Source organism: Podarcis pityusensis (genome assembly GCF_964106645.2).
Source record: "Podarcis pityusensis genome assembly, chromosome: 1".
Lineage (NCBI taxonomy): Eukaryota > Metazoa > Chordata > Lepidosauria > Squamata > Lacertidae > Podarcis > Podarcis pityusensis.
In genome coordinates, this window is record NC_138028.1 from 19,855,254 (window position 1) to 19,883,239 (window position 27,986).

Genomic DNA, 27,986 nt, shown 5'->3' on the forward strand with positions numbered 1-27,986 from the left:
CTCTCTTGCCCCCCCCCCCCCAATTTCTCTATTGATATACTTTTCTTAATTGTATTTCAGTTCAACAATTACTTTGATAAAATACATAATTTGTTATGTGCAAATGGCTTTAGATACCTATTAGGTCCATAAATTACCATATAGCATATATTCAACACAAAAAAGTGACAATTTGTTGTTGACAAAGGACAGCTGGACATATAAAGGGCCCCATTACCTTCAGTAGCTTAGGGCCTCATCAAGCCTAAATCCGGCCCTGGATTGTTGCCTGATGAAGACAAAAACCATGAAAAACAGGGTCACATCCACTCTACGTTTACAGCACCTGGCTCCCCTGCCGCCGCCCCCCCCCCCCCGATTCCTGGGAACTGTAGTTTAGCCCTCACAGAGACAGTTCCCAGCACCATTAAGCTACAGTTCCCAGGAGACATTTCTTGTAGGTGGCCACCAGGTTTGCACACATCTCAGGAGGTATTTTGTCCCACTCCTCTTTGCAGATCTTCTCCAAGTCTGAAAGGTTTTGAGGCTGATGTGTAGCTACTCAAACCTTCAGCTCCCTCCACCGATTTTTGATGGGATTAAGGTCTGGAGACTGGCTAGGCCACTCCAGGACCTTAATGTGCTTCTTCTTGAGCCACTCCTTTGTTACCTTGGCCAGGTGTTTTGGGTCATTGTCACGCTGGAATACACATCCTTGACCCATTTTCAATGCCCTGGCTGAGGGAAGGAGGTGCTCACCCAAGATTTGACGATACATGGTCCTGTCCATCATCCCTTCGATGCAGTGAAGGTGTCCTGTCCCCTTAGCAGAAAAACACCCCCAAAGCATAATATGTCCCCCTCCATGTTTGACGGTGGGGATGGTGTTCTTGGGGTCGTAGGCAGCATTCCTCCTCCTCCAAACACGGCGAGTTGAGTTGGTGCCAAAGAGCTCGATTTTGGTCTCATCTGACCACAATACTTTCACCCACTTCTCTGGGTCATTCAGATGTGCATTGGCAAATTGCAGACGGGCCTGTACATGTGCTGTCTTGAGGAAGGGGACCTTGCGGGCTCTGCAAGATCTCAGTCCTTCACGGCGTAGTGTGTTACCAACTGTTTTCATGGTGACTATGGTCCCAGCTGCCCTGAGATCATTGACAAGTTCCCCCCGTGTAGTTCTGGGCTGCTTCATCACCGTTCTCCTGATCATTGCAACTCCACAAGATGCGATCTTGCATGGAGCCCCAGACCGAGGGAGGTTGATAGTTGTTTTTTGTGTTTCTTCCATTTGCGAATTATTGCATCAACTGTTGTCACCTTCTCACCAAGGTGCTTGGCAATAGTCTTATAGCCCATTCCAGCCTTGTGCAGGTCTACAATCTGGTCCCTGACATGCTTGGACAGCTCTTTGGTCTTGGTCACGGTGGCTAGTTTGGAATCTGCTGGATTGATTGCTTCTGTTGACAGGTGCCTTTTGTACAGGTACTGTAACAAGCTGGGATTACAAGCAAGACCTCTCCCTTATAGCAGGTGCTTCTAATCTCAGCTCCTTACATACAGTGAAGATACCAGGTAGCCTGACACCTGGCTGGTTGATAGGGGATCAAATACAGTGGTACCTCGGGTTACATACGCTTCAGGTTACAGACTCTGCTAACCCAGAAATATTACCTCGGATTAAGAACTTTGCTTCAGGATGAGAACAGAAAGCATGCAGCGGCGGCGCGGCAGCAGCAGGAGGCCCCATTAGCTAAAGTGGTGCTTCAGGTTAAGAACAGACCTCCAAAACGAATTAAGTACTTAACCTGAGGTACCACTGCATTTATTTCACTCGTTATAATGCACATCAATCTCTGACTTTTGTCTTCTGGGTTTCTGGAGGTTTTCCTGTTGTTATTCTGTCTCTCACAGCTACAATAAACCTACCATTACAATTATGGACTGGTCATTTCTTCGTCAGAGGGCAAATGGGAAAATTTAGCAGGGGATCAAATACCGTATTTTTTGCTCTATAAGACTCACTTTTTCCCTCCTAAAAAGTAAGGGGAAATGGGTGTACGTCTTATGGAGCAAATGCAGGCTGCGCAGCTATCCCAGAAGCCAGAACAGCAAGAGGGATTGCTGCTTTCACTGCGCAGCGAGATTCAGAAATTCAGAATATTTTTTTTCTTGTTTTCCTCCTCCAAAAACTAGGTGCGTCTTGTGGTCTGGTGCGTCTTATAGAGCGAAAAATACGGTACTTTCCCCCCTCACTGTAAGAGGGCTCCAGCCTTTCCAATATCTTGCTCAAATAGGGAAAGAAGGGGAAAGCTGTATGCAACCAGATCATACTTAAACTCACTAAAATTGATGACCATTGAAATTAATGGGTCTACTTTTCATATGACTCTGTGGCAATTGTCCAAGATCATAGATGGTTTAAGCTTGATTTTTTTTCTTTTATCAATCCAAAGTACACTTGCATTGAGTAAGTTCCTCTGACCAGTGAGAATTACTGCTGAATAAAGTCGCATGGGATTGCACTGTAAAAAGAACTTGTAGTACGACGTGAAAGGGAATTGCAAAGTCTTCATGCCCACTACTTCTGGAGCTTAAGTACATGCTACATATAAGCATGTGCAACCAAACATTGATCTTTTCAGGAAAAGGGACTTTCATATTTAGAGCAAATAAAATGGTGTGGAGACAGTGCTTAACACTTTATTGCATGTGGCTTATCTGCTCTAAATACAAATGTGGGCCTTCTTATGCTATCAGTTGTCAGAGCACTTTTGAGGGTAAGAGGATAATATGAAACTAACCACAAATCTTGAACAATCATGAAACTTTTTATTCCAGTATTATTTTACAGTGATAAAGAGGAAACATAATAATCTGAAACTACACCTGATATTGCAATGAGGTTGCATACTTCTTAGTCAAATTCAGGATTATTCTTGAAGAGATATTCTGCCTGTTGATTTAAAATTTACCAAAAAGAAGTCACAAATTTTTCATACCGTAATATAGGTTTGTTTCTGTACATATAGCACTGAACAGTGGCTTATACTAACATCATTGTATTTATTGAAACCCTCCAAAATTGTGCGATTGTTCACCATTTTCCATTGCTGTGCACTGCTTCTTGACCGCTGGACTCACTATTGGTCTCACCCACTCAATCCGCCAGAGCGGAGTGCAGGGTTGGGACCAAAATAATACTAATAATAATGTCAACAAACTACCCCAGAAGGAGCACGACATGTTTCTCACCAGAAGTACTACCCCTCACCTAAAACCCATAATTAGAATGATATTGCAACACTATGCAGCCAGTTAGATTTGGCTAAGTGACAGCGCTATTGGGGGCAAAGAAAACTGATTGGAGAGTGAGCCAAAAAGAAGCAATCTGGAATCAACTGTAGTGCACAGTTTGATTTTTCACAGTTGAACAAATGAAGCAAATGTCAAAATTTGGGCTTCAAATGAGTTTTACTGGTGAAACTGTAGGTTGCCCACAGTGACTGATGGAATAAAGGCAAGACAGTACAAAAATCTTTGTTGGGTTTATGACAACAATGTAGCATGTCTAGAATTCACAAGTATGTAATAAAAAATGGGACATACTTTTTTTTTTTTACTATAATTGAAAAAGACAGACAGACAAATACAGGGAAAATGCATTTCCTTACCAAAAAGTCAACAGGGTCATCTGGCCTAACCATGCAGCAGTGATTCAAGCCTTGCATAAGTGTTGGCATGACATGCTTCATTAAGTAGTTTCTCAATGGAATGGACTGAGCTTCCAGAAGCTCTTGTTCTTGCCGCTTCACTTCCTCCAAACGTTTATTCTTAAAAAATGCAGAGATAAATATATATTTAGGCTATGCTTAGACAGAATACAAAACTCAAAACAAATTTAGGTCCAGGAAATTTGACTTTATAAAATGCATTCCATTTTGTATTACTGGTTCTTAGTTCTTAAATTCTAAATAGATCTAAATACACATTTCTGAAATTTAACACTGCATACCTAAACCATTATGCACGTGCCTCAAAGAAAATGTTAACACAATAACAAATGATTGAGGTCTGCTGTGATGTTTTCTGCACAAATGCCATTCCATGTGGAGAATTCCATGCCAACTGTAAGCGGATTGTTCCATGTAGCAATCACACATGTATGTGGTATTCTGTGTTCTTTGTAAAAAAAAAAAAGATAAATGTATATCAATCCTCATGTGTGATGCGATGGGACACACAGTTTGCATGGAGTTCTGCATATGAACTTGCTGTGTGTGTAATATCTTCTGTATGCACAACTGTTGAGCTATAGTTCCTTCCCCTATTCAGCTATTATTTATTCGTACCTTAATCTAAAACTTTAATATATTCCAAGTACTATGGTGTACAAAAAACACCATAGACTGAGGTAAGTAGACACAATATTAAGAACTTTTTAAGCCGGGGGGGGGGGGGCTGTTAAGTTTTTTGCTGCAGAAATGTGACATGAAGTTTAGAATTTATTTATAGCATTTATACCCCATTCAGCCATTCCCAGTGTGACTTACATACAATCAATTATAACAAAAATTGAAGGGTACATGAGAAGGAATTGGATACTTATATATGAGGCTGCTATTTAGACCAAACCGATTCATCTCAAAATAAACTTCTGCATTGACTTTAAATAGGAACTGTCAATATAGTTATGCAATCCCAGTGCAGCCTATTCATTGCGTTGCCAATTCTGCTCTTGAGTATATTTACTAGATACACAGAAGAAAGCCATCTAAAATCTTTCAGTAATCTATTACTGTATCTCTTTGCCTGTAAAGTTACATGAGAGAAGCAGTGGTAGTGCCTCATGTAAAGAATTCTCTCCCTCTCCTCATTTCTTCCCACCTGCAATGTGCGAATAGGCATTTGTGTGTGCCATGTTAGCATTTTTTGGTGTGTGTGTGGGGGGGGGGCAATATCTTTATATTAGAATTATCTAGCATTTGGGATTTACTTACCCATTCTTCCCAGTTTGCCAATTTTTGAGCCCTTTCCTCAGCTTCTTTTTGTTCCAAATCAGCCTTTTCTTTAGCTTCTCTTGCAAGGCGTTCTTCAGCTTGTTTTCGTTCAAATTCTTCCAGCTCTTCATCTGTCAAACCATAATTTCGAGGCTCGCCAATAGTTTTGATGATTTCTTTCGCTATAACTCTGTTCTCCAGACCTTCAAACTTTGATACATCTTTCAAGTATGGAGAGAGAAAAATGAGGAAACTTATTAGTTACACCACAGGCACAAGGTTACTTAGTTAAAATCGTTGTCCTACGTTATTATCTTAAACATGACAATAATTGGAGTTGTGATGATTCAAAGCTGGGCATTTTTTCAGCAAATTGAGGCTGTTTGGGACCCTGAGTTAACTGCTAGCACCTTGGGATTTACAGTCCTTATCTTGAGGTGGGTACTGAAGTCCCAGGGTCACTGTGCATTCTTAAGCCACAAGAGACAACACCTTGAGGCTGAGCCTGTCCTAAGGGTCCATCTCCTGATTAGTTTCTGGAATGTTCCAACAATCTTACCTTAAGATTGGTTGAAGAGCAAAAAGTATTCCAACCTAAACTGAACTATTTTCTTGTTATCTTGGGGTGTGTGCTAAAATTATTGACTTAAAAAAAATCAAAAAAATCTGCATTGGGTTACAGGATCTTTGAACTGGTGCTCTTTTTACTATCTCAAATAAATATTGCTCCTATAGATTTCAGTGTGAGTTGTTAGAAATTGCCCTGATTGTTAGTTGCAGTACTTTGGCCTCTTGGTTCACTGAAGCTACCTTTGCAGAGATTTTCCCCCTCCCTTTTTCACTGGGGGATTTCAGGAGAGAGAGCTATTGTGCCTCTCGTCTCTTGGTTTCTCAAAGAGAAAGGGAGATTAAGAAATTAAATGCACTTTCAACTATACCAATATACTGTGGATGTATTTCTATTTCATCGAAATAGTTGAGAACAGTTTCGTCTTCTGTGTTTAACTCCCTGAAAAGATTCAGGGATCTCAAGTACCGGTCCTGAGCATAATGAGTTCCAGCAACAACAGATTCAGGGAGATTCATGATACGATTTTTCAGGAATTCATCCGAAGCATTCAAGGAAATTACATAGTCTGTGGAGGAAAACATATATGAGAATTAATCTTCTGAGAATACCACACGGCTAGTTAAGTTAGATAGAGAAGTTGCAGAAAGGGGGCTGTACTTTCCATCAGTGTACCTTCTTTTGTTGTTAAAAATGGGACACTTTCAACCACCCTCTTATATAACCAGGGCAGATTTTGGTTTAAATACTTGGAACTGCCACCATCACATCTAGTTTGGCCTTAAGCAAAGCAAACTTACCAGAAATTATTACTTTGTCATAGTGATGAATTTTGCCTTTTAGATCATCCTCTTCCTCCTCGTCTTCAACTTTTAAAAAAATGCAATTAAGATGTCATCAATAGAAACTTGCACACTAAAGATTACAGTACTAAAAATGTCTAGTATCACTCAGCAGAGATAGGACTTTTCTATTATGCTCTCTAACCATGCCCCAAACACATCCTACCCTGCAGGCTCATAGGATCTTTCCTCCATGCTCCTCCTCCCTCTCCTTTTCATTTTTGTACCTAACCATGACGTACAGCATTTTCACAAACCATGGCATTTTCACAAGTTACAGATATCTCTCAACCAGTTTGCTACCATATGTAGTTATTTTAAATGAGGTCTGATCTGTTGATTTTCCCCATACAAGCAGACACTCAACCACCCAAGATCCTCAAGGGAGCTCTGCAGATTCTCCCAACTAGGGTTTGTGTGTACAGGGCACAATAGTGTCCTCAATGCATTGTAATACATTTCTGGGGGGAAATCTGTCAGAGGGCAAAACAGAACAGGATGAGGGAGATCCATGACTGGCTCTCCTGCTTCTTTAAATTTTGGCAAAGAAATTGTAGGATGTACAGTAAGTTGTGAGTTGACTATATTTGCCAAAATTTAATGAGATGGGAAATGTACTCACAGATCTCCGCCATCTATTATTTGTTCTCACCCTTCCTGCCCCTAGGAATAATCTTTTATTTATTTTTCATAATTTATCTCAGAGCGGGAAACAGCAGCACAGTATAAGATACAGTCAAAATAATCAATTTAGGAGAGGGGGAACAGCAAAATAGTCTTAAATTGTTTACGCTCCCCACCCCAGAGTTGCACTTTTTCATTATATTTTCAAATATCATGATTTCTAAATCCACTTGCAAGCTACAACACTAAAGCTAGAGAACAGGGAAACAAAGGCAAACAATAAAAGATGTTAACGTAGTTGCAACTCTCCAGTGTTTTCAGTGTTGCCCTTAGTGCAGAATTTGTTGTCTGTCTTGATCTTCTGGATTTTCCTAACCCTCGTATCTCTCATATATGAGCTGCTAGTAACTTAAGAACACTAGTGATCATCAATGGAGAATAGATATTTCAAGTTATAATCATGAACACACTTGTTTCAGCATAATTTCACAGTTATGATAAAACTACTTTATTGTAAATGTGGCCACTAGCACTTGTTACATAGTGCAATGTACAGTAACGACAAGTACAGTAGAGGACTCTTACTTACGATTAAAAAGATCCTTTGCCAAGTCGTAGGTCTTTGGAAACCCATCCAAAACATATCCTTGGTTCTTACAAGGCATAGACATTAGCTTTTCTTTCATGAACCTAACCACAAAGCTATCATCCAGACGACCTAGTTTTACAGGAAAACATTATTAAATTTGCATAATCTTTTATAATTGGGCACGTGAGACATCCTGTTTTTTGCTCCCCTTCCCCCGAATTCACTAACAGGACACTGTATGTCATGCTGAATATTGGACTGGAAATCTCATGGACTAGGTTTAACAAGATTCAGAAGGCAGACATGCATTTCACATAAGCTGCATGCAAATAACTAGACTATCTTTTCATCGCAAACAAGATTCACCTGCATTTTGCTCCATGTTTTCTTTAACTGAATCTAATAATTCCTGGGCTTCTTCTATGTTCTCCCCTTCTTCTTCTGCCTCTTCCTCCTCTTCTTCCTCCTCTTCCACCACTTCAGGCTCTACTATTTCTTTAGGAGCAACAATTTTCTCCTAGGGGTGTAATAGGAAAGAAAATGCCACTCAAATTCTGGACAAATTTTGCCTCAGTTACACAAAAATGATAGCAACTAAGCTGAGCCCCTCTGAATGGAACCACAAACCTGCCAAAGTTACTCTAAAGCAACTCCAACTTCGATTTCTCTTTCCTCCTATCCCACAGCATGACATTGGTTTTTTAGCTTATGGTTTCTATACTCGATTATGTATTTGAGTTAATGAATTAATCTAGTACTTATTGTAAAAAAAATAAATAAATAGGAATGGGCAAATCTGTCAATGCTAGTTTCTCTCTGTTTATCATTGTTCTGCACTTAACTCAGTTCTTAGGTTGTTGTTTTTCTGTTAGACCAACTCAGCAAAACAAAATTCCAGTTTATTGTTGGACAACATTGTTTTCACACATACATCAAACAGGCAAAAATAAATAAAAAAAAATTTTTACAGCAGCTTTGTAGACAAAAGAACGAAAAAGGAAAAGGAAAAAAAAGAAAGGCCCTTTTATCTTTGACGTTGCCATCTCATACAAACCCACTAGTTATGCTACAGCTAAAGTACATATACAGAAGAGAAAGAGAAAGAGTTACTGGAATGCTCAGAATAAAGACTTGACTTTTTTGCGTTTTTTATTTTTATTTTTACAAGGTTGTGTTTTTCCCCCCTTCTCCTTTTGAGATAAATGTTTTTGGACAAGTAAAGTCAGGAAATATTTCAAATATTTCTTTTTGGTTTTTTGTTTTGTTTTTGAGGAACACAGAGACAGAGAGAGATATTTTTAAAAACCCACCACACTTCAAAGCTCCCCCCTCCCCCGCTTTGGTCAACCAGGGACTGCATTATAAATGGCTGACCTCGTCACAATATATATAAAAATAAAAATTGTTAATAAAAAATACAAACAAATTATCCTTCAAAGTCACTTTTAAGAAAGCAAACTGGGCCTTGAAGTTTTCCGTGGGGAGAAGAGGCAGGGTGGGGGGCAGTACCTTAACTTCTCCGCTCCCCCCAACCCTGCCTCCCCCCAAAAGTGGCATAATGGGTAAAGTAGGTGGAGACCTTTCCCCACTTTCACTCCACTCAGAATTGGGAGAAGGGCTGCCCCCCCACTCTACTTGATGACAAGTGACCACAGCAAAAAGGGGTAGGGGGGAGGAAGAGGAGGGGACATTTTACTACAGGAGTTTCAAAGGTGATCTGGTCATGCTGGCATTTTAAAAAAAAATCCTCTTAAGTTTTTTTTAAAAAATGTGTGTGTTTTTAATTTACTCTGCCTCCTAATCGTCTCCATTGGTTTTCTGCTTCTTGAGATCACCGCTTCTTGAGACTAGAACCTGTTATTACTTAATTCTTCTTTTCATAATATTGCTTTACTGTTTGTTTCTGTTTTTATGATACTGTTTAATTGTTTTTATGTTGTATTTTTAAATACCACTTAAGAGATTTTTGAATATTAAGCAGTTTAGAAATGCTTTTAAATAATAAATAAAGTCTTTCCACATCATTTTAATGCATTGTGACAAGATCTTCATACACATTTTCACTGGAGCATCAGCTTTCCAGTCAATGATGACTGAATGAATATAATCCATGAATACTGAATAGCCATACGGAATTACCCTTTAAGTAGATCTGCAATCTGGACACGTCTTTGTTATGACACTTGCCATGTATTAAAAATAATGCACTAGCACAACAAATAATTTCTTTAATTTGATATTCCTTGTCCTTTTCATTAAACTGACATCTTTGTTGGTTGTTCTTGGCAAAAAAAAATTTAAAAATCCCCTTTGCTTTTTCGTTTTTTGTTCCACTACAATCTTACTTCATCTTTCTTATTCACATGCAGTCTGCTCCTGCAGCGGCTTGGGAGGGCCATCCCAGTGGACCCATGTCTTGTGGAGGACCTATAATCTTAGGCTTGACCTTGTCAAGCGTCAGCCCTCCATCAGGAGGCTGAGAAGGCAGATGCACCCAGTGTCTAAGCCAAAGCCTAGTTACACCTGAAATCAGTAAAGCTGTGGCCAATTTTAAACTAGGCTTTCGCTCCTTGGGGTGGGGTCACTGCGAGTGGATCCACAATGTCCCAAACTTTCTTTCTTTGATTTGCCCTAGGGGGCAAGGCAGAAAGGAGGAGTTTCCCGGTACAGTAACAGCACCATCATCCATATTTTATACTCAAAAGCACATCTCACTAAATTCAACTACTCTCGGTAAGTGTGCAAAGGGTTACAGCCTAAGTTGGAAATTGATGACAGAATCAAGTCAAAATGAAGCCTGTTTCAGCACAATTAAGTTAACTTTTGGTGGACCATGTTCATAAATGTCTATAAGCTATCTGAAATTGGATCAATATATTATCTTTATGATCCTTGTATCGATAAGGCTAAGAACGGCACTATAGTGAAGTTTATTATTTGACAATAGGTCTGTAAATATTCTAATATTTCTACTGAAATAGTGCAGCAGAATACCAATGAGTTGTTTACTGGAGGAAGAGATTATATCAAACATCAGAACAAGAAAGATAAAATGCACAGTCTGGAGCTATGTAATGAACCGTAAACAACTTATTTTTAACTGCATCCAATGCTAATTATGTCTCCTGCCCACATTTTGCTAACAACTTTTCAGTTTATTTACAATGAAACAGTGACCTGCTTACCAAATTTTCTATGGCTTTAGCAATCACGTCCTTTATTTTAATATGGTGCACCTTGTAATGTTTACACAGTTCTTCTGCAATGGAAGTTTTTCCTACCCCAGGAGGGCCAAGAATACAAATCTTGACGGGCTGAAAGAGAAGACATGGAAATGTGTTTATTAAAATAGCTAGTCTTTGCATCCCATGGCCAGAAGTAAAACGAATGGCAAAGGGTACCACCCTATACTCAAATATGGCCAGTTGGTGAAACGGAATATATAGTGCCACCACAACAAATATGCCAGTGGAATTGTTGATGGAAAACAATGCTGGTGGTGTTGTTCCACAAGTGGAGATGTGGCGGTGGAATGGTTAAAGCACAGGGAAACGGGACACTAAGTTGTACCTTATCCTCCTTGACTACAACCACCCTTCCTACCATCAACAGCACTACATTAGCCTCAGACCTGGCACAAAGTATCTCTCTCCCCCACCCCTGATTTTAATGAAAGGAAATAGCCACTCTGCTCAGTAAGCCCTACTGAGTCCAATGAAACTTACTCCCTGCTAGCAACATTTTACAATATATAAATAAATAGTAAAGGTAAAGGAACCTTGGATGGTTAAGTCCAGTAGAATTTGACTAGGGGTGTGGCGCTCATCTCCGCTTTCAGGCCAAGAAAGCCAGCGTTTGTCCGCAGATGGCTTTTCTGGGTCATGATGATTGCCAGAGTGCACAGAAACGTTGTTTAACTTCCTGCCACAGTGGTACCTATTTATCCACTCAAGCTTGTATGCTTTCAAACTGCTAGGTTGGCAGGAACTGGGACAAAGCAACGGGAGCTCACCCCGTCACGCAGATTCGAGCTGCCAACCTAACAACTGTTAAGCCAAAGAGACTCAGTGGCTTAGACTGCAGTCCCTCCAAAAAACAAATACTATGGTTTCCTGGGATATTTCACGTTTCCTCTTGTAAGAGCATACATTGCACCACCTATGGATTATAAAATAACATAAAATATTATTTATTTACCAGTAAGCCTCGACTTTGCTTGTATTCCTTCACTACTTGATCAATATGCTCCACTATTCCTGCTTGAGCAACCCACTTAATGTTGAAATTCTCCTTCAAATATACAGCTTCCATTCGCAAGTTCACAAGTAATTCATCCAACTGTTCTTGCTAAAGAAAGTGCAATAATTTATTATAATGATGCACTCTTATTAACAGTATTTACGAATGACCTTTCAACACAGCATTGATGAAAACAATACAAAGTATAACACCACAATTGTAAAACTAATTAAAAATAGTAAAATACACATTAAAAGAAATGGAAAATCTCAGTTTTGAACTGCTTGGCAGCATACTTATTTACGAGTATTTCTAAATAAGAGTATTTCTACATCACCAGCTCATGAGAACAGTATCATGACAGTGCACATAAAATCATTAAAACACCACAAATATGTTTTAAGCTGTTTCCAAAACACAATCAGGGAAAAAGTTAATGAGCTTCTCAAGTGTGAGCATATCTCCATGCCCACCTCTGAGAAGGCCCTGTCCTTGGTAGATGATAATCCAACCTCACAAGAGAATAAAACCTAGAATATGTGGGAAGGTGCTGCTTGAAATAATCAGGGCCCAGATTCTATAAGGCTTTACAACATAAATTTTAAAAAAGACCTTTAACTGGACCGAAAAATAAGCTCATAAAGTATGAAAGCCATTCATTTATTTTGACTCCCACATTCTCTCCAGTAAGTCCACTTCTTCTCTCTCGCATTCTCCCTGTTGATTAAAAAGCTTGACTACTGACCTGATTTTAAACATATAATTTGGCACTGCATACATCTTTTTAAAACTGTAACTAGCAGTTGCTGTGACTCCCAATCCTAACCCAGTCCTGTAAACACCTCCCCGTAAAAAAGAAAAGCAGTACAAGGCAGTCGCCACTAAAGTCATGTCAGGGTTCTTTAATCCATTAGCATTAAAGAGTGCTGTTATCTTCTCTGGCAGAAAATATTGGAAGATTAAACAAATACCGTTAAATCTTTGTTTAGTAAAGCATTTTCTCTTGGAACCTTCTGTGTTTTTCCTGGACCAACATTTCTGCTGATGCACTGTTAAAGAAAAATACTGGGTAAGTTTTAAATGCAGCAGTAATTAATATCACACATACAGAAAGAAGAATAAAAATAGATTATTAATTGTTTTAAGCCATAAGGCCATAACAATAAGAACCAATTATCGAGTAGTCAGGTGCCAACAAAAAAAGCACAGTACACCAAAAATTAATATTTGTTCAGAACAATCCCTGCAACATCGCATCGTATTCCTTTGTACAAAATTGCTGCAAATTTTGGAAGCTGTGATAGTGGACTGAGCCACCTGCTTTGCAGTTAACATATTTTTCCTATTCAGCAATGCTGCAATGCTGTGGCCCTGAGGGGGCAAGAGGATCCATTGGAGCTCCTTTTTTGTAGGTGGAGAAACAGGCCCACATTAAGTAGAAATCTAACTTTGAATGCATCTTATGGGAGGCTGCAGAAGGGTTTGCAGGTGGTTCTTCTCTAACATCAGGGCTCCAAGGTGATCAGTGAGAGGTACAACTGTTTTTTTTTTAATAATGATAATAATAATAATAATAATAATAATAATAATAATAATTAAAAAATAATAAAAAAACACAGAAAGAGGAAAAATGCAGACACTCCTTTCACTCTGCTACACGAAACTGCCAAAGCACAGGAAAACACTGTTCAACCACCTTCAGTTTTCCTTTCCCCTCCCTTTCAGATTGCACTCCATGTCAACTTTATATTACAAAGGCCAATACGAAACATTTTTTAGAATAATCTCCAACAGCCCTTCTCTGGCAGTTTTGTATAAGGGGTATTCACTGCCCACAAATATTGACCTGCAAATAATTTTTCACATAAAACTGCTTTTAGGAATTATTTCAATACAGCTTGGGAAGCTTGGTGCTCATCATAGACCGTTAGTTAATCGAGTAATTCATAACATAATGAAGGTGTTACACATATTCTAGCGATCAGTGTATAACCCCAGGACTACAGGGCTCAGCCGAATTTTGTTATGCATCCACAGCAGATTAGCCTTAATGTGGCTGGATGCGACCCACCACTCACTCCTATGCATACAGACTGATCAAAGACTAGGGATGTATTTGCTAAATATGTCGCAGCCCTAGGTTAAGGGGACAATCAGACAGTGTAGATGTGAGAACTGTTCTTCCTTCAGTATATATTATATGCCACATATTGGCAAGCAGTTGTTCCTGGAAGGTAGGTCATAAGGGAATGTGGCTTTTAGTCTGAAAAAGGTTCCCTGCCTCTGATTTAGGACTGCAGTCCTCAAGATTTGTTGCAGAGGTTCAAAGTCTTTAAGAAAGAATAATAGACACATGACAGTCAAAAGTCTTAAACTGCTTTACCTTCACTATTTCACTAAAAGTTTGTATTGATTCGTCCACTGCAATAAGGTAATGTGTTCTTGGCCTATGATCTGCTATATTCTGTAACACTCTGCAGGGGAGGAAACAAAAGATACAGTTGTCAGTCGCTATATATATTCTATATTAACATTAATATAGAATAAATATACAGAATACAAGTACTATAAGTCTCAGGGAGACAAGTTTATATGATGCCTCCTTCCTTCTGCAACTAACTAAAAATCTGCTCCAGAAGGTTAGAATGGGAGGGGCTACAGGAGAAAAAAGTTGGCAAAAGTTGCCTTTCCCTTAAATTTCTGGAAGAATCCGTCGCCATACTGTGAATGGAATGACTCATGCAATTTGCAGAAGGGCATTTTGGATCCAACCCAGTCAGTCTAAACTAGCTGGCATTAAATGTAGATATCCCTCACATGTCACGGCTGAGACATACCCATGCAGCTGGAATATCAGGATGGCCCAACCCTTTCAAATGGAAGGTTTGCCAAGGATCTGGTTGGACTCTGCCGCAAGGAACTTGGAGGGAGCACAAATGTAAAAAGGTATTTCCCCAAGCCCTCCTCAATATGTAAGGCAGGAGACTTAAAATACAAATTATATGGAAGGAACAAAAATCAGTGGATGTAGTTGTAGTCAGATAGCAGCTTGTGGTGAAGCATTGTTTTGTTTTTATTATGTATTTCGTGTTTCTATCTTGTATTTTTATGCTGTGAACCACCCCGAAATCTTCAGATGAAGGGTGGCATACAAATTTAATAAATAACAATACAGTGGTACCTTGAGTTACAAACACCTCAGGTTACAAACTCTGCTAACCTGGAAGAGTTACCTCAAGTTGAGAACTTTGCTCCAGGATGAGAACGGAAATCGTGTGCCAGTGGCGCAGCCGCAGCTAAAGGCCCCATTAGCAAAAGCACACCTCTAGTTAAGAACAGTTTCAGGTTAAGAACGGACCTCCGGAACGAATTAAGTTCATAACTAGAGGTACCACTGTAATGGCTTCTATCTCATTTTTAAGAAATTTATCTTGCTCCATAGTAACTAACTGCAACTATTATATGGAAGAGACATAGCTCAATGGTGTACATGCTTCTTCAGGCAAAAGGCCCCTGATTCAAGACCTATTATCTCCAGGTAGGGCTGGGGAAAACTCCTGCATGAAACCCTGGAAAGTCATTGCCAGTCAGTGTTAACAACATTGACTAGAGGGGCCAAGAGACTGACCAGGTATATGGAAGCTTCCATGAACTTATTATTTAAAACATAAAATGAGAAAGGTACTAATATAGTTCATGAAAGCTTGCCTCTTGCTAAGGACAATGAAGTCTTAGTTTATTTTACAATATTAGGCATGATTCCTTTTTAGGATGTCTCAAAAAATGAAATCAAATTTAAAAGTCATCCTTCCTGGAACCTGAACAGATAGGCATACCTTTGGGTAACACTGATTCTCATTAAGGAAGAAGATGGAAGCTGAGATTCCTGCTTTGCAGGGGGTTGGACCAGACAACCCTTGGGTCCCTTCCAACTCTATGATACTATGATTCTAACCCCGAAGTGAGGCATGGCTAAGAAGTATACTTACGCTGCTAAGTCAACAATGTGAATGGTTGGAATAGCATTTCGTCCATCTCCAAAAATTGGTATTGCCGGAGTCTCACCAAGCCAAGATAACTGGAAAAATAATTGCAGAGTATCCTAAGTTGGTAACTTTAGTATATGTGAATGAGGAATCACTCACTCCAGTTGCTACCTCATCAGCTAGAGGAGTCAAATTAACAACATGTTTTATAGGATCTGAGTTCCACAGCTTTGCAAGTTTTCACATACTTGCAAAAGAAAATGCAAATGAAGGTGAAAGAGTTCATGGATAACTGCCTTGTTGTGGCGAAGGGGCTTGAATAACTTAGAGAAGCTATGAGCTATGCTGTGCAGGACCCAGATGGATCATAGTGGAGGGTTTTGACTAAACGTGATCCACCTGGAGCAGGAACCGGCAAGCCCTCCAGTATCTCTGCCAGGAAAACTCCATGGACAAAAACAACAGGTATATACAAAGAGTTCAATTGGTGCCTAATGAAAAAGCACATGTTCCTGTGACCTGTCACCACTGATGCATCTTCACCAACGCAAGAGACCGCATATTTCACTGCATTTTTAGGACGCAGAACACATATGCTAATTAACACTGAACAAATTCTTTTGCAAAACTCCTAAAGCCCAGTTTGAGGGGGCCCTGATGGACCCCTTCCTCAGTTGCTAAGCTCTGGTAGTGACAGCAGCAGTAGTTCAATTATTTGAGTCTAGCTGCCATTATAATTCCTCCAGTGCCTCTGGTGTAATGTCACTTAAGGGCAATGTAGAAAATTACAATGGCAGCTAGACTCAGGTGCCCAGTAGTGCTTGAAGCATTAAGCCAGAATATTTTAAAGGGGGGAATCAGTAATGGCTCCTGCTGGGGTCCTGGCCTTGCTTAGGGCTACTCATTGCTCCTTCATTAAATTGTAACTTAGCATTCCGATGCTGTTTAGTGTTTTTTCCACACCTGCCAAATTTTATATTTTAAAGGAGGCAGATTTAGGCCATACCATACTTGGCCATAGAAAGTCAACTTGTGAGACATGGGTACAAGTTCTGCCTCTACCATGGAGCTATTGTGCGGCATAGGGCAAGTCTCCCATGTGCTCCATTGCAGTCCTCCATTCAGAAACATGGAATAGCAGCACACCTCCAATATTTCAAAGAAGAAAATAGGACACTCTTGGGGCACTCTTAGCACCCAAATCTCTGAGAATGCCAATTCCAATAACTCAAATTAAAGACGTTCTTCAAAGGCGTTCTTCAAAAGTCCCCTTGGAAGACAAAATAGGGACTATTCCTGTATAAAAAGAATTGGAACATATCTAATAGTGGTGGTCTTGATCAGATTTGCTGACCGAGGAACACAGTAAGAACTGCAGATTTAAAATGCTCAACGAAAATAGCATAGATTCCATAGAGCAACTCATTTAAATTATTTCCCAACTCGAACACAGTGCTTGCCACAACATTCTCCTCTCCCTCTTATCTCTTTCCGTATTTCCATGTCTACCTTTATTTCTTCCTAGGCTGACTGTGCCTTCTTTAGTGACTGATAAGTAAGCTGGAGAACAGCCTTAATGCACCCAGTAGCACGATCAGGAAAAGCTGATATCTACAGCTCAACCACTTCAGTTCTTATGCTGTTCCTTCATCTGTTACACAGAGGGGAGAACACTGTGGCTGCATACACACCACACATTTAAAGCACATTCCCTCACCCCAGCATCCTGGGAACTGTGGTTTGTTATGAGTGCTGGGAATTGTAGCTCTATGAGGGGTAAACCACAGTTCCTAGTTCCTTTTCTTTCTTCCAGATGCAATATGGTCAACACTGGTGTCCAGGCAGCTGGAAGTCTGCACCCTGCTAGTTATATTTTAATAAATTTTCATATCAGTACATGGTTTTCTGAACCAGAAGTAAATCCTCTGCTAAACTTGTAAAGACCTAATGCCATTTCATTTTACTACATAAGAAAAATTTTGCTGGATCAAATCAAACATCCATCTAGTCTAGCATCTAATTCCAATAGGGGACATCTTTCCGCATGCTCACAGATTTAAGAATGTATTAAATCCACTTTTTGACGAGTTCTGCAATATTAACTATAATCTAAATTACCTTGAAATATATCTACCTTAAAGAAGTAGTGTAAAAGCTTTTCTTCAGCTCCATACTGAACACCAGAAGCAACAACATACGTATTAAATTTGCTTTTCGCCTGTTGATAAGAGTAAAAGTTATTGTGTTAAATAATGAAAAACATTTTACAAACCTAATTTAAGACAAGTTATTCATTTTCTTATTTATTTAAACCATTTATACCCAGCCCTTCCACAACAAGTCGAAGATGACAAATAGCATAAGAAAAGGCAAAGGAGTAAACTCTACACAAATCTGGAATGGAGTTACTAAGGCTATTGGAAGGCATCTTGTACGCCTCCTTCCAGCAACTCCTGCAACCAAGCTGGTATCAAAATACTGCTCTGCTTTCCTTTGGTCACATCAGTGAGGCCGAGGGGGAGGGGGGGCTTGACGTCTGGGCAGCCCAGGACCTCCATAAACACTGCCAAGGCTTGCGCCCCAGGAAGGTAACTTCAGTGCTAACACAGCGGTTTCACTTCACCCTGGGGCATACTCCATTGTCTCTCAAGACAGACAGATGGCAACAAACCTAGGTTACAACTGCTCAGCCACCATGCAATAGTCCACTGTTAACACTGCAGGTCATAGGATTAGGTGCCAAGGATTAGGTGTTTTGCCTCCTTTCCTTATACAGAGAGGGAGATAATTTGGATTGTGGTGTTCAGAAACTGGCTGGTGCCCCCCCCCCCCCAAGTCTCAGAATCCATCACAAAATGTATATAATTTTGTAGTGTAGATACACTCTCCATCTTTCTTTTTAAAAGCCATATTTAATTTATTTTCCATTAACACTTACAATTTTGCCAAGTTTGGTAATAGTTTTTTCAGCATTAGTGTGTTCTATAAAATTAGGATGGGGTTTTCTTCGACGATAGTCTTCTTCAGTGAAAGGTATTTCTGGATCTTCCTGGGTGGAGAGAAGTAAACAGAAAAAATAAAGATTTCTAAAACTGTATCCTTTGGTATCATTCAATTTTTATTTTGACAAAGCAAAATGATTTTTTAAAGTAAATAATTTCATTCCTAATATTAGTTAATTGAAGAGTCATTGTATGGAATAGTAAGAATTAATCCCTGCTTCTTGTGCTAGAAACTGTCAGGAAAAAGCACCAAGGCAAAAGCCAGCTCCAGATGGCTGGAATGCAAAACAGGATGTTGTGGTTTTGCAGATGTACTGTTGGAGAAAAGGTGGAGCCTATTCTCTGTACTGAGCACCGGATGTTAGCTCAGTGTGTCATATGACCTGTGCTGGAAGTACAGGGGAGGAGTGTGACTCTTCTGATGGAGTCTGAAGGGAACAGTCACATTTCTATGTACTGTTGAGTGACAGGAATAAAACATGTAGAAAGGACTCCTGTCTGTCTTTCTTCCCCTCCCTGGGGGAGTGCAGGGAGGGAGAGAAGGAGGAGGGTGTGTCCTGCTCACGTTTGAGGAGGATCGCCGGTTTGTTTACCTAGCCTGCCGGGAGTCGCAGACGGACGGTAAACAACAGTATCTCGCTCAATTGCCTCGGGGGAGGCCAGGTACCTCTGCCTGTGGGCTGATGATATTGACATATGGCAGCCTTCGGATGGTTGCGATTCATCGGACATCTGCATGAGAGGCTGGTGGATTGTCCTCCTCTGCTCCAAGGAGGAAGAGAAGCGTCTGAAAGAAGCCAGAGGCTCCACAGACAGCTGGTGGAAAGAAGAGGTGTTTTCCAGAGCAACAAAGTTTAAGGTATGCTGCATTTCGGGCTAAAAGTGTGAACGCAGATTGATTGATTCACTGGTTCACGGGGAGCTGCGTCTTGGAAAAATACAGCTCCGGGAGAAGAGGCCTGCATTCCACAAATTCTTGTGGTTAAGATAAGAAGTCCTATTGAAATGCATTGTTGCTAAGTAACGGAAAGTTACTGGCAAAGGGGCTGGACTGTGAGTGTCAGCCTGGGAAAGCGAAACAAAACAAGAGAATGTTTTGGCTACAAAGTTTACGTGCCCTTGGAAGGGACTTTCAATAGCAGCCTGAGTTTAGCTGCCAGGTGCAAAAGACCGTAAACAACTTGCAGTTTGCTGCGTGAGAAAGGAAAAAACAACTGTTGGATTTTACAGCTTGTTTGACAGTGTGAGCTGGAGGCTTGGCTTCAAGATGGATGCCAAGAAAGGGGGAGGTTTGCCTTACCCACCTCCCTGACCAGAGACAGTTATTCATCAGGGTCTGGATGGATAACTACCCCAGAAGGGGTGAGCCAAGATGATGCTGGCCAAGTTCCTAAGAGCTCAACGAAAGCTGAGGAGAGCTTTGACCCCAGAGGGGAGAGTGCAGGAACTGTGGCTGTTGGAACTGTTGGTGTTCCTGAACAAGGTGCAATGGGTGTTGCTGACAGGGGGAGGGAAGAACAGAGTTCAAATCTCCCCACTGATGATGCTACTAGGGAGCATGGAGTAGCATTGAGTGCTGTCCGATGCTACAATTGTGGACAGACTGGGCATCTACAGCGAAACTGTAAGAAGCCGCGCCAGTCAAGAAGAGCAAAGAGCAGCTCTACGAAGCCTGAGGCGTCAGGCAAAAGCCGTACCAAGTACCAGGTGAAACCTGCAAAGGCTATGATGGCGAAAGGAACCACGCCAGATGTTGGGAACTCGTTCATAATTGACACGGGCTCAACGGTTCATATGTGCCCGCACAGAGGACTATTTACGACGTTGAAGAAGCAAAGCTTCACTGTGAAACAGGCCAACGGTCAAGAGTTGGAAGCGACTGGAATTGGGACTGTGTATCTTGAGAGTCTGAACTTGACTATAAGTGATGTTTTCCTGGTTCCAGAACTGAGATTTAATCTGCTGAGCGTGTCGCAGATTGCAAAGAAAGGACTGAAACTGTCCTATGATGCTAAAAGCTGCAAGATCTACAAAGATGGAGAACTGTTTCTTACTGCCAAAGAGAAAGATGGACTGTATTTGTTGACTTTTGATCAAAGTGATTACATGAAATGTAATTCTTCTGTTTATAACGAAATCTCTCTTGCAGGTGTGACCAGTGTGAGCACCAGAAACCTGACCAAGAAGGTCGACAGAGCATTTCAGCGGGTGTATGCTGATGTGATTGGTCCTCTAGAACCATCTAGGGGCAATGCAAAGTATTACCTTTTGTGTGTGGATTGTTTCACTAATTATTCTTGGGTTTATATGATGGAGAAACCGCAAGAAACTTTAGAAAAGTTTCAGGAGTTTTGTGACTAGGTTAAAAATATGCATGATGCTAACATTGATTGTCTTTTCACAGATGAGAAGCAAGTTTTTCTGTTACAGAAGTTTCAGAAGTTCCTGGATGGAAAAGGGATAGACCACAAAGTTGCTGTCTCGCAAGAAGCGTGGAACGGGGGGGTCTGTGTGAGAGTGAACAAAGAATTGCAAAAGGGGATGAATGCGCAATTGCTGAGTTCACATTTGCCACATGAATATTGGGCCGAATCGCTAGCGTCCTATCTTCATGTGTGGTTGAGAAAGGTCTCAACAGAGTTGGGATGTTCTCCTTTTGAGAAGCTGTTCAATAGAAAACCTTCTGTTGCCTATTTTAAGGTTTTCGGGTCTCAAGTGAGAACAGAAGCTCCAGGTGGAGTAAAGAATGCCAGAGGCATTTTTGTGGGTTATGAAAAGGGTCTCTACAGAGTAATTTTGTCTGAATCTGGTCAGGTGATTCTCACAAAGTTCCTAGAGAGTGCTCCAGAGCAAGAGCGGGTAGTACAGACATTTTCCACAGGTGACAATTCAAATGATGATGATGATTTTTCTGATGTCACAGATTACAGTGGTACTGACGATGACAGTGATAGCTCAGAGAGTTCAGTTGTAACAGTCATTGAGAGGAAATCTCACACAATGGATAGACCTTCACAGGTGAAGGAAGAACCACTGATTGCTACTGGTTCTCAACAGAGTCCAGAGGTTGAACCAGTGAGCAGAGAGGATCAGAACCTCATACGCAGGTCTGAGAGAGTTACAAAGGGTGTACCACCAAAGAGGTACTCAAAAGAGTTTGCTAACTTAGCTGTTGCATGTGTTGCTATTGTTAACAACTCAAAGCAGGTTGAAGCAGTGCCTAAGTCAGAGACAAAGACACAACAGAGGGTAGCTAGCCAAGGTAATGCAGAAGCACTCATTCCTTGGAAGCCAGACAACCAGAGAGGTACACTGGTGAAACCAGTGGTGGGGAGTTCCAAGGGTGGAACTGAAACAACAGGGGACTGTTATATGTATAACAACTGTTTGTTCTCTTCTCTGGATCATGTTTTGCCAATTGATGCTTTTGGGGGAGGATGTCAGGAAAAAGCACCAAGGCAAAAGCCAGCTCCAGATGGCTGGAATGCAAAACAGGATGTTGTGGTTTTGCAGATGTACTGTTGGAGAAAAGGTGGAGCCTATTCTCTGTACTGAGCACCGGATGTTAGCTCAGTGTGTCATATGACCTGTGCTGGAAGTACAGGGGAGGAGTGTGACTCTTCTGATGGAGTCTGAAGGGAACAGTCACATTTCTATGTACTGTTGAGTGACAGGAATAAAACATGTAGAAAGGACTCCTGTCTGTCTTTCTTCCCCTCCCTGGGGGAGTGCAGGGAGGGAGAGAAGGAGGAGGGTGTGTCCTGCTCACGTTTGAGGAGGATCGCCGGTTTGTTTACCTAGCCTGCCGGGAGTCGCAGACGGACGGTAAACAACAGTATCTCGCTCAATTGCCTCGGGGGAGGCCAGGTACCTCTGCCTGTGGGCTGATGATATTGACAGAAACTATACATATATAAAAAGGAAATGCAGTTCAAATGGAACTGTGCCATGCAAGTTTGAGAAATGAGCCTGTACCATATATTCTGTCACTAAAATTTATGGAAGGCAAATAATTCAAGTGCAGGTTTACCTGCTGAGGTCAATAAATGTCAGAGGTTTCTTGACTTTTTCTACCACTCACCGGATCAAGAGGTTTGCTTCTTGCCCAGGTCATTATTGTTGAAAGCAGAATGAACACTTTCTGCTTCTCAAACTTTGATGATTCCGCTTGTATTGCTGTGTAATTACATTATAGTGTATATGTTACTAAATGTTTTTTAAAAAAAAATCCTCTACTTACATTTTATGACAATGTTCTGCAGGCAAAATGTTTTCTTTCCCCAAATTAAGGTTAATGCTGTACAAAGACTTGCACACACATATCAAGACTTCTCACTTTCACCCCTGATAGCAATCCATTGTTATGCATCCAAAGATATTTCAGAAGCCTGTGGGTGGAGGAGGCTCAGAATGGGAGACATCGAGCTTTTACACACAATTTCGATCCAGCTAGATGGTTCAGCATGTGGATCACTATCTAAATGAGTAACCTGCTTTGTAAACCACTTTGAGGTTTTTTTTACAATCAAGCGTATATAATTTTTATGAAAAAACAAAATAAAATGAATAAAAACCAGATGTGCAAATGGAAGCTGTGTATAGGATTCCTCCTATGATTCAGCTAATAAGATTATATACATGTGGCCCTGTAAGAAGTTCAGTGATAGCACAGATCAGCCATTTGGAATGGTTTATTCTGAGATTAGTCCACACACAGCCATTTCCCATCCAATGGCAATTGCCCATGTTTTCCCAGGCTCTACACCTTGGTTGCTGGGATATACACAGTCAATCCCAGGCAGAGTCTTTTGGATTAGGCCACAGAGATGGGCATAAACTACATTAGAAATCGGCAAATCATCTAATTTCAAATTCAGATATTGTGCACCTATTCAACTTGACCACACCATTTAAACCAGCACAGTCATTTGAGCAAACATTCACCCAACATGCATGATTAAATATGTATGTGTGAGCTAAGCCAAACTATGCTCTTCTAACAAGAGGATAAGAAACTGAATTCCCCCAATACCACCAGGTAAGTCCAAGGCTGAGGGATTTGAACTCAGGTAGTGCCAATTTGAGGTCTCAATCTGCTGAATCACACTAGATCTACTGCTTCACTTCCCAAAGTTGATGAATGTGTCATGCCCATTTCAGATAAAGAACAAATTGTACTAACCAGTAGCTGCCCAGACTGCTTCCTCAATCTGTTTTACATCTTCAGTGATGTTATAAATAATAATGTCACACTCTAACAGGCGAGCTAGCAGCTCTTCTCGAGAAAATGTCTAAAAACAAACAAAAGCTATAAGGAGGAATTATTTCCCTCTATTTAGTAATAACTTTTAGCAATCAATCCTTCGTTTTTAAAGAAGAAGAAGAAAATCCTCTATTTTTTTATCCTCTAACAATTTTAAAAGAGTGGAAGCTGGGGTTGGGTGATGGGGATTTTTGTTTATTTGATTTATAAAAAAGGTAAAGGTAAAGGACCCCTACCTGGACAGTTAAGTCCAGTCAAAGGCGACTATGGGGTGCAGCACTCATCTTGCTTCAGGCCAAGGAAGCTGGCGTTTGTCCACAGACTAAATCACTTCTGGCACAATGGAACATCATGATGGAAACCAGAGTGGACGGAAACACCATTTACCTTCCCACTGCAGCAATACCTATTTATCTACTTGTACTGGCATGCTTTTGAACTGCTGGGTTGGTTTATAACTACCTTTCACTCCAGGAGGATCCTGAAGGGACCTTACAGTATAATTAGATAGGGCCTGCTTTTATTCCCTCCAGCATATATACTCCGTCAAAAAATCAATTTCTTATTAGCTCATTGTGGCTTTTATCTCCATTGCCATTTCATCCCATCTAACTTCCCTGACTGCTGGCACTTGGATATTGCACTGACTGGGTAAACTTAAGCAGTGAATAAAGAGGGAGAGATAAGCAGGGTGAAGCAATGGATAAAGATGAGGTGGCTGAAGGTTCTTCTTTTACAGTGTGAGAGATTGTGATCCACTCTAGTGTTCTGACTGCTGGCTTAACCATGTTCGGAATTCTCAAAAGGTAGACTCAGGCTGTTCTCACATGGCAAATGTCAAAGCCAGGCTCTCAGTCATGATGACTTCCTTAAGTCTCATTGGTTAGCCCTGACAAACTTTAGCTACTGTAGACTGTAGCTTTTAGGTTTTACAGAATTACAGTTATCAAATGTTTATGTGGCTATACATTATACTACCTTCTTTTGATTTATTGATTTCTTTTCCTGCCGTTTAATAAAGGTGACCACCTATATCCCCAAGTATTTTAGTAAATTAAAGAAGTGTAATACTCACTCCATATGCTTCCACAGCAAAATCTGGTTTTGTACTAGTCTCCTGTAAAAGAGTTCCCACTACTTGGTATATTCCTTCCTTTGGTTTCAGAGGTGAAATTTCAACAGCTGATCTACCTTCATCTTCTTCTTCCTCTTCCTCTGCTACTTCTTCCAGAGAGGCTCCAACAGTACAGCTCGCTAGATACTTGAAGTATACAAGAAATGACCAGTGGGATAGTGTGAGAGAATTCCATTCATAGTGATATGGTAATCAGTTTTCTGTTTCATAATTGTGCTCATTTGGACATAACAACATACCATGGTGTGTTGCTATGACAACATGCTGCCGTGAGCTATGGGCTTGTCCACTCCCCCTTCATGTGTAAAATGAGAGAACCTGAATCCTTTTTGCTGTGTCCAAATACAGTGCAAATCAAAGTTTAGCTTGTTAAATGATGATCAGAGCTTCAGTTTCCTTACCATGCATATGAAGCAGGGGGAAATGGGAGCAGACAAACCCAAAGCATATTGTGACACATTCTGGAAACAATAAACCATTGTTTATACCTCTGTCCAACCTTCCTCATAAGATGGCTGTGAGGGCAAAATTAGGGAAGGGAGAAGAATCATGAAAGTTGCTAGAAGCTCCATAGAAGAATGAAGGCTGGGATAGAAATGTAATAAATGTATATATTTTAAATGACCTTTAAAGTCATCTCAGGATAGACATTTTATTTTGAAACTCCAACATCCACAGCTGGACAATATTTTCATTAACAGGACTAAAAGGTAAAGGACCCTTGGACGGTTAAATCCAGTCAAAGGCGACTCATCTCGCATTCAGGCTGAGGGAGCCGGCATTTGTCCACAGACAGCTTTCCGGATCATGTGGCCACCATTACTAAACTGCTTCTGGCACAACAAAACACTGTGACGGAAACCAGAGCGCACGGAAACACTGTTTACCTTCCCGCCGCAGCAATACCTATTTATCTACTTCCACTGGCGTACTTTTGAACTGCTAGGTAGGCAGAAGCTGGGACAGAGCAACAGAAGCTCACCCCATTGTGCGGATTCGAACCGCCAACTTGCACACACAGTTTCATGTTCTCCAGCTGTGGGCTTTGGGATCTGTCCACCCCCTTTCTTTTACAAACCAACATGTTTCACGTGTGTTGCATTTTATTTTAAACGACCAGGCGTAACACCTCATGTTCACTTTTTCTTACCTCCCCCAAAGCAGTTGGAAAACACAAACGGGTTCTTTTTGAGTGTGTGGAGGGGAGGAAGTATTAAAAGATAAAAAGTAGTTTCTTCACACATCAGATCAGCCCTTCTCAACCTTGCCCACCCCGCAGTGTAGCTGGGAGTACAATTCCCAATGCCTCTGAATGAATACCAGCTGCTGGAAACCACAGGTGGCGAGAACACTCCTGCTTGTGTCTGGCTGGCCAACTTGGCCCCACAACTGCCGGTGCCCCGGGGGCTGTGGCTGCATGCGGTGTGCAAGCACCGAAATGTGGGGGTGCCATGGATGCTCGATCACCCAGGGACTTGGCACCTATGTTGGCCACTGCGAGAACAGGATGATGGACCAGGTGGGCCACTGGCAAGGCTGGCCCCAAGACATTTTGACACCAGAGGCAAACCACAAAAGGGTGTCATTCCAGGGAATAATAATAATAATAATAATAATAATAATAATAAATTATTTATACCCCGCCCTCCCCAGCCAAGACTGGGCTCAGAGCAGCTAACAACCAATAATAAAAACAAGTTGATTAAAATACATTTTAAAAAACACGATAGAAGAATGGCAGATGAAGATGATGGATTTTTCGGAGCTAGCCGACCTAACCAGAAGAGTCCGCGACCAGAAGGAGGAGGAGTATCAGGAAGAGTAGATTAAATTTAATGATTACTTAAATATGTTAAGTTAAATTAACTAAAAACAGCTTGCAGATACTTAATTGGCTTAGGATTTTATTTATGTTAAGTGATGAATTAATATGTTTAATTTTATAATGTGAAGATCTAAGGTAGTTAAATGTTTAAGTTAAATTTTATAAGAACTGTGATGTGGAAAACCGTTAAAAGGATATGCAATGAAATTCAACCAAGGGGAAACGAGGAAGTCACTTAACAATGTTAATAAGTGTAATTTTCAATAAGGCTATGATTTATGTTTGTTTGTCTTATGTGTTTGTTTGTTTATAAGGTTGTGAAAACCAATAAAAAAAATTTTGGAATTTTTTTTTTTTTAAAAAAGATTAAAACACAACATTAAAACATTAAGAAGAAAGGGGTGAGTGAAGATATATATGAGGGAAAGAGGGTGGGGAATAAAGAGCTACATCAGGAACTGCGGAGAACCTGCTACCCCTGTGGGTCCTGCACGCCCGAAGCGGTTGCCTCAGCTTCCCTCCTGGGCGAGGCGGCCCTGGCTACCGGGCCGCGTCAACCCACCGACGCTCTGCGACTATCCGCCTCCGGCCCTCACCCTCCCCATGTTGCTGCCTCCGTAGGTGTCCAAGTGGTTCAGGAAGATCCTCTGGCTCCGAATAATCTCCTCCGCCTCCGCCACCGCCTCCTCTTCCTCCGACATGGCTGCGGTTGAGAAGGAAGCGCAGGGGTTGCTAGGCAACCAGGGAAAGGAAGGAGGAGGAGGAAGAGGCGGGGCCTTGGGGAGAAAACAGAACGCAGGAGACGAACAGGAGGGCGGGGCGGGAGGAATCTGGGCGTGGCTTCCTCCTCGAGGAGAGGGGGCGTGGCCAATGGAATAATGTGAAAACAAAGAGATTGCGCGTTGACTTTTTTCTCCCCATTTATCTCTACCGC

General features: G+C 41.0%; 1 protein-coding gene across 3 annotated transcripts; it reads right to left on the minus strand.

The window, feature by feature from the left end:
* Nucleotides 1-2,791: 2,791 nt before the first annotated feature.
* On the minus strand, nt 2,792-27,809 carry AK7 (adenylate kinase 7). Of its 3 annotated transcripts, none has more exons than XM_080973302.1 (18): nt 27,649-27,809; nt 25,168-25,353; nt 24,012-24,120; nt 22,911-23,005; nt 18,766-18,876; nt 17,962-18,045; nt 15,831-15,919; nt 14,225-14,315; nt 12,813-12,890; nt 11,800-11,949; nt 10,788-10,916; nt 7,969-8,119; nt 7,603-7,731; nt 6,348-6,416; nt 5,918-6,115; nt 4,980-5,200; nt 3,654-3,812; nt 2,792-2,935 (listed from the first exon to the last, which is right to left on the minus strand). In XM_080973302.1, the coding sequence occupies exons 1-18, from the start codon at nt 27,751-27,753 to the stop codon at nt 2,897-2,899; spliced, it is 2,193 nt and encodes a 730-aa protein (XP_080829428.1). In that variant the 5' UTR covers nt 27,754-27,809; the 3' UTR covers nt 2,792-2,896. The 3 variants fall into 3 exon arrangements, with proteins under 3 accessions (XP_080829428.1, XP_080829429.1, XP_080829430.1); XM_080973303.1 differs by lacking the exon at nt 27,649-27,809 and adding an exon at nt 25,716-26,821; XM_080973304.1 differs by lacking the exon at nt 27,649-27,809 and adding an exon at nt 25,467-25,689.
* Between the last annotated feature and the right edge of the window lie 177 nt (nt 27,810-27,986).

Bases quoted from the DNA above. Each gene is read 5' to 3' on its own strand.
- AK7 (XM_080973302.1), bottom strand. From the start codon at position 27,753: ATGTCGGAGGAAGAGGAGGCGGTGGCGGAGGCGGAGGAGATTATTCGG. The intron at 11,950-12,812 runs GTATTTGTTTAA...CACTTTCTTTAG, and splicing joins TACTAAACAAAGATTTAACG to CAAGAACAGTTGGATGAATT. The intron at 7,732-7,968 runs GTGAATCTTGTT...CTGTAAAACTAG, and splicing joins AAACATGGAGCAAAATGCAG to GTCGTCTGGATGATAGCTTT.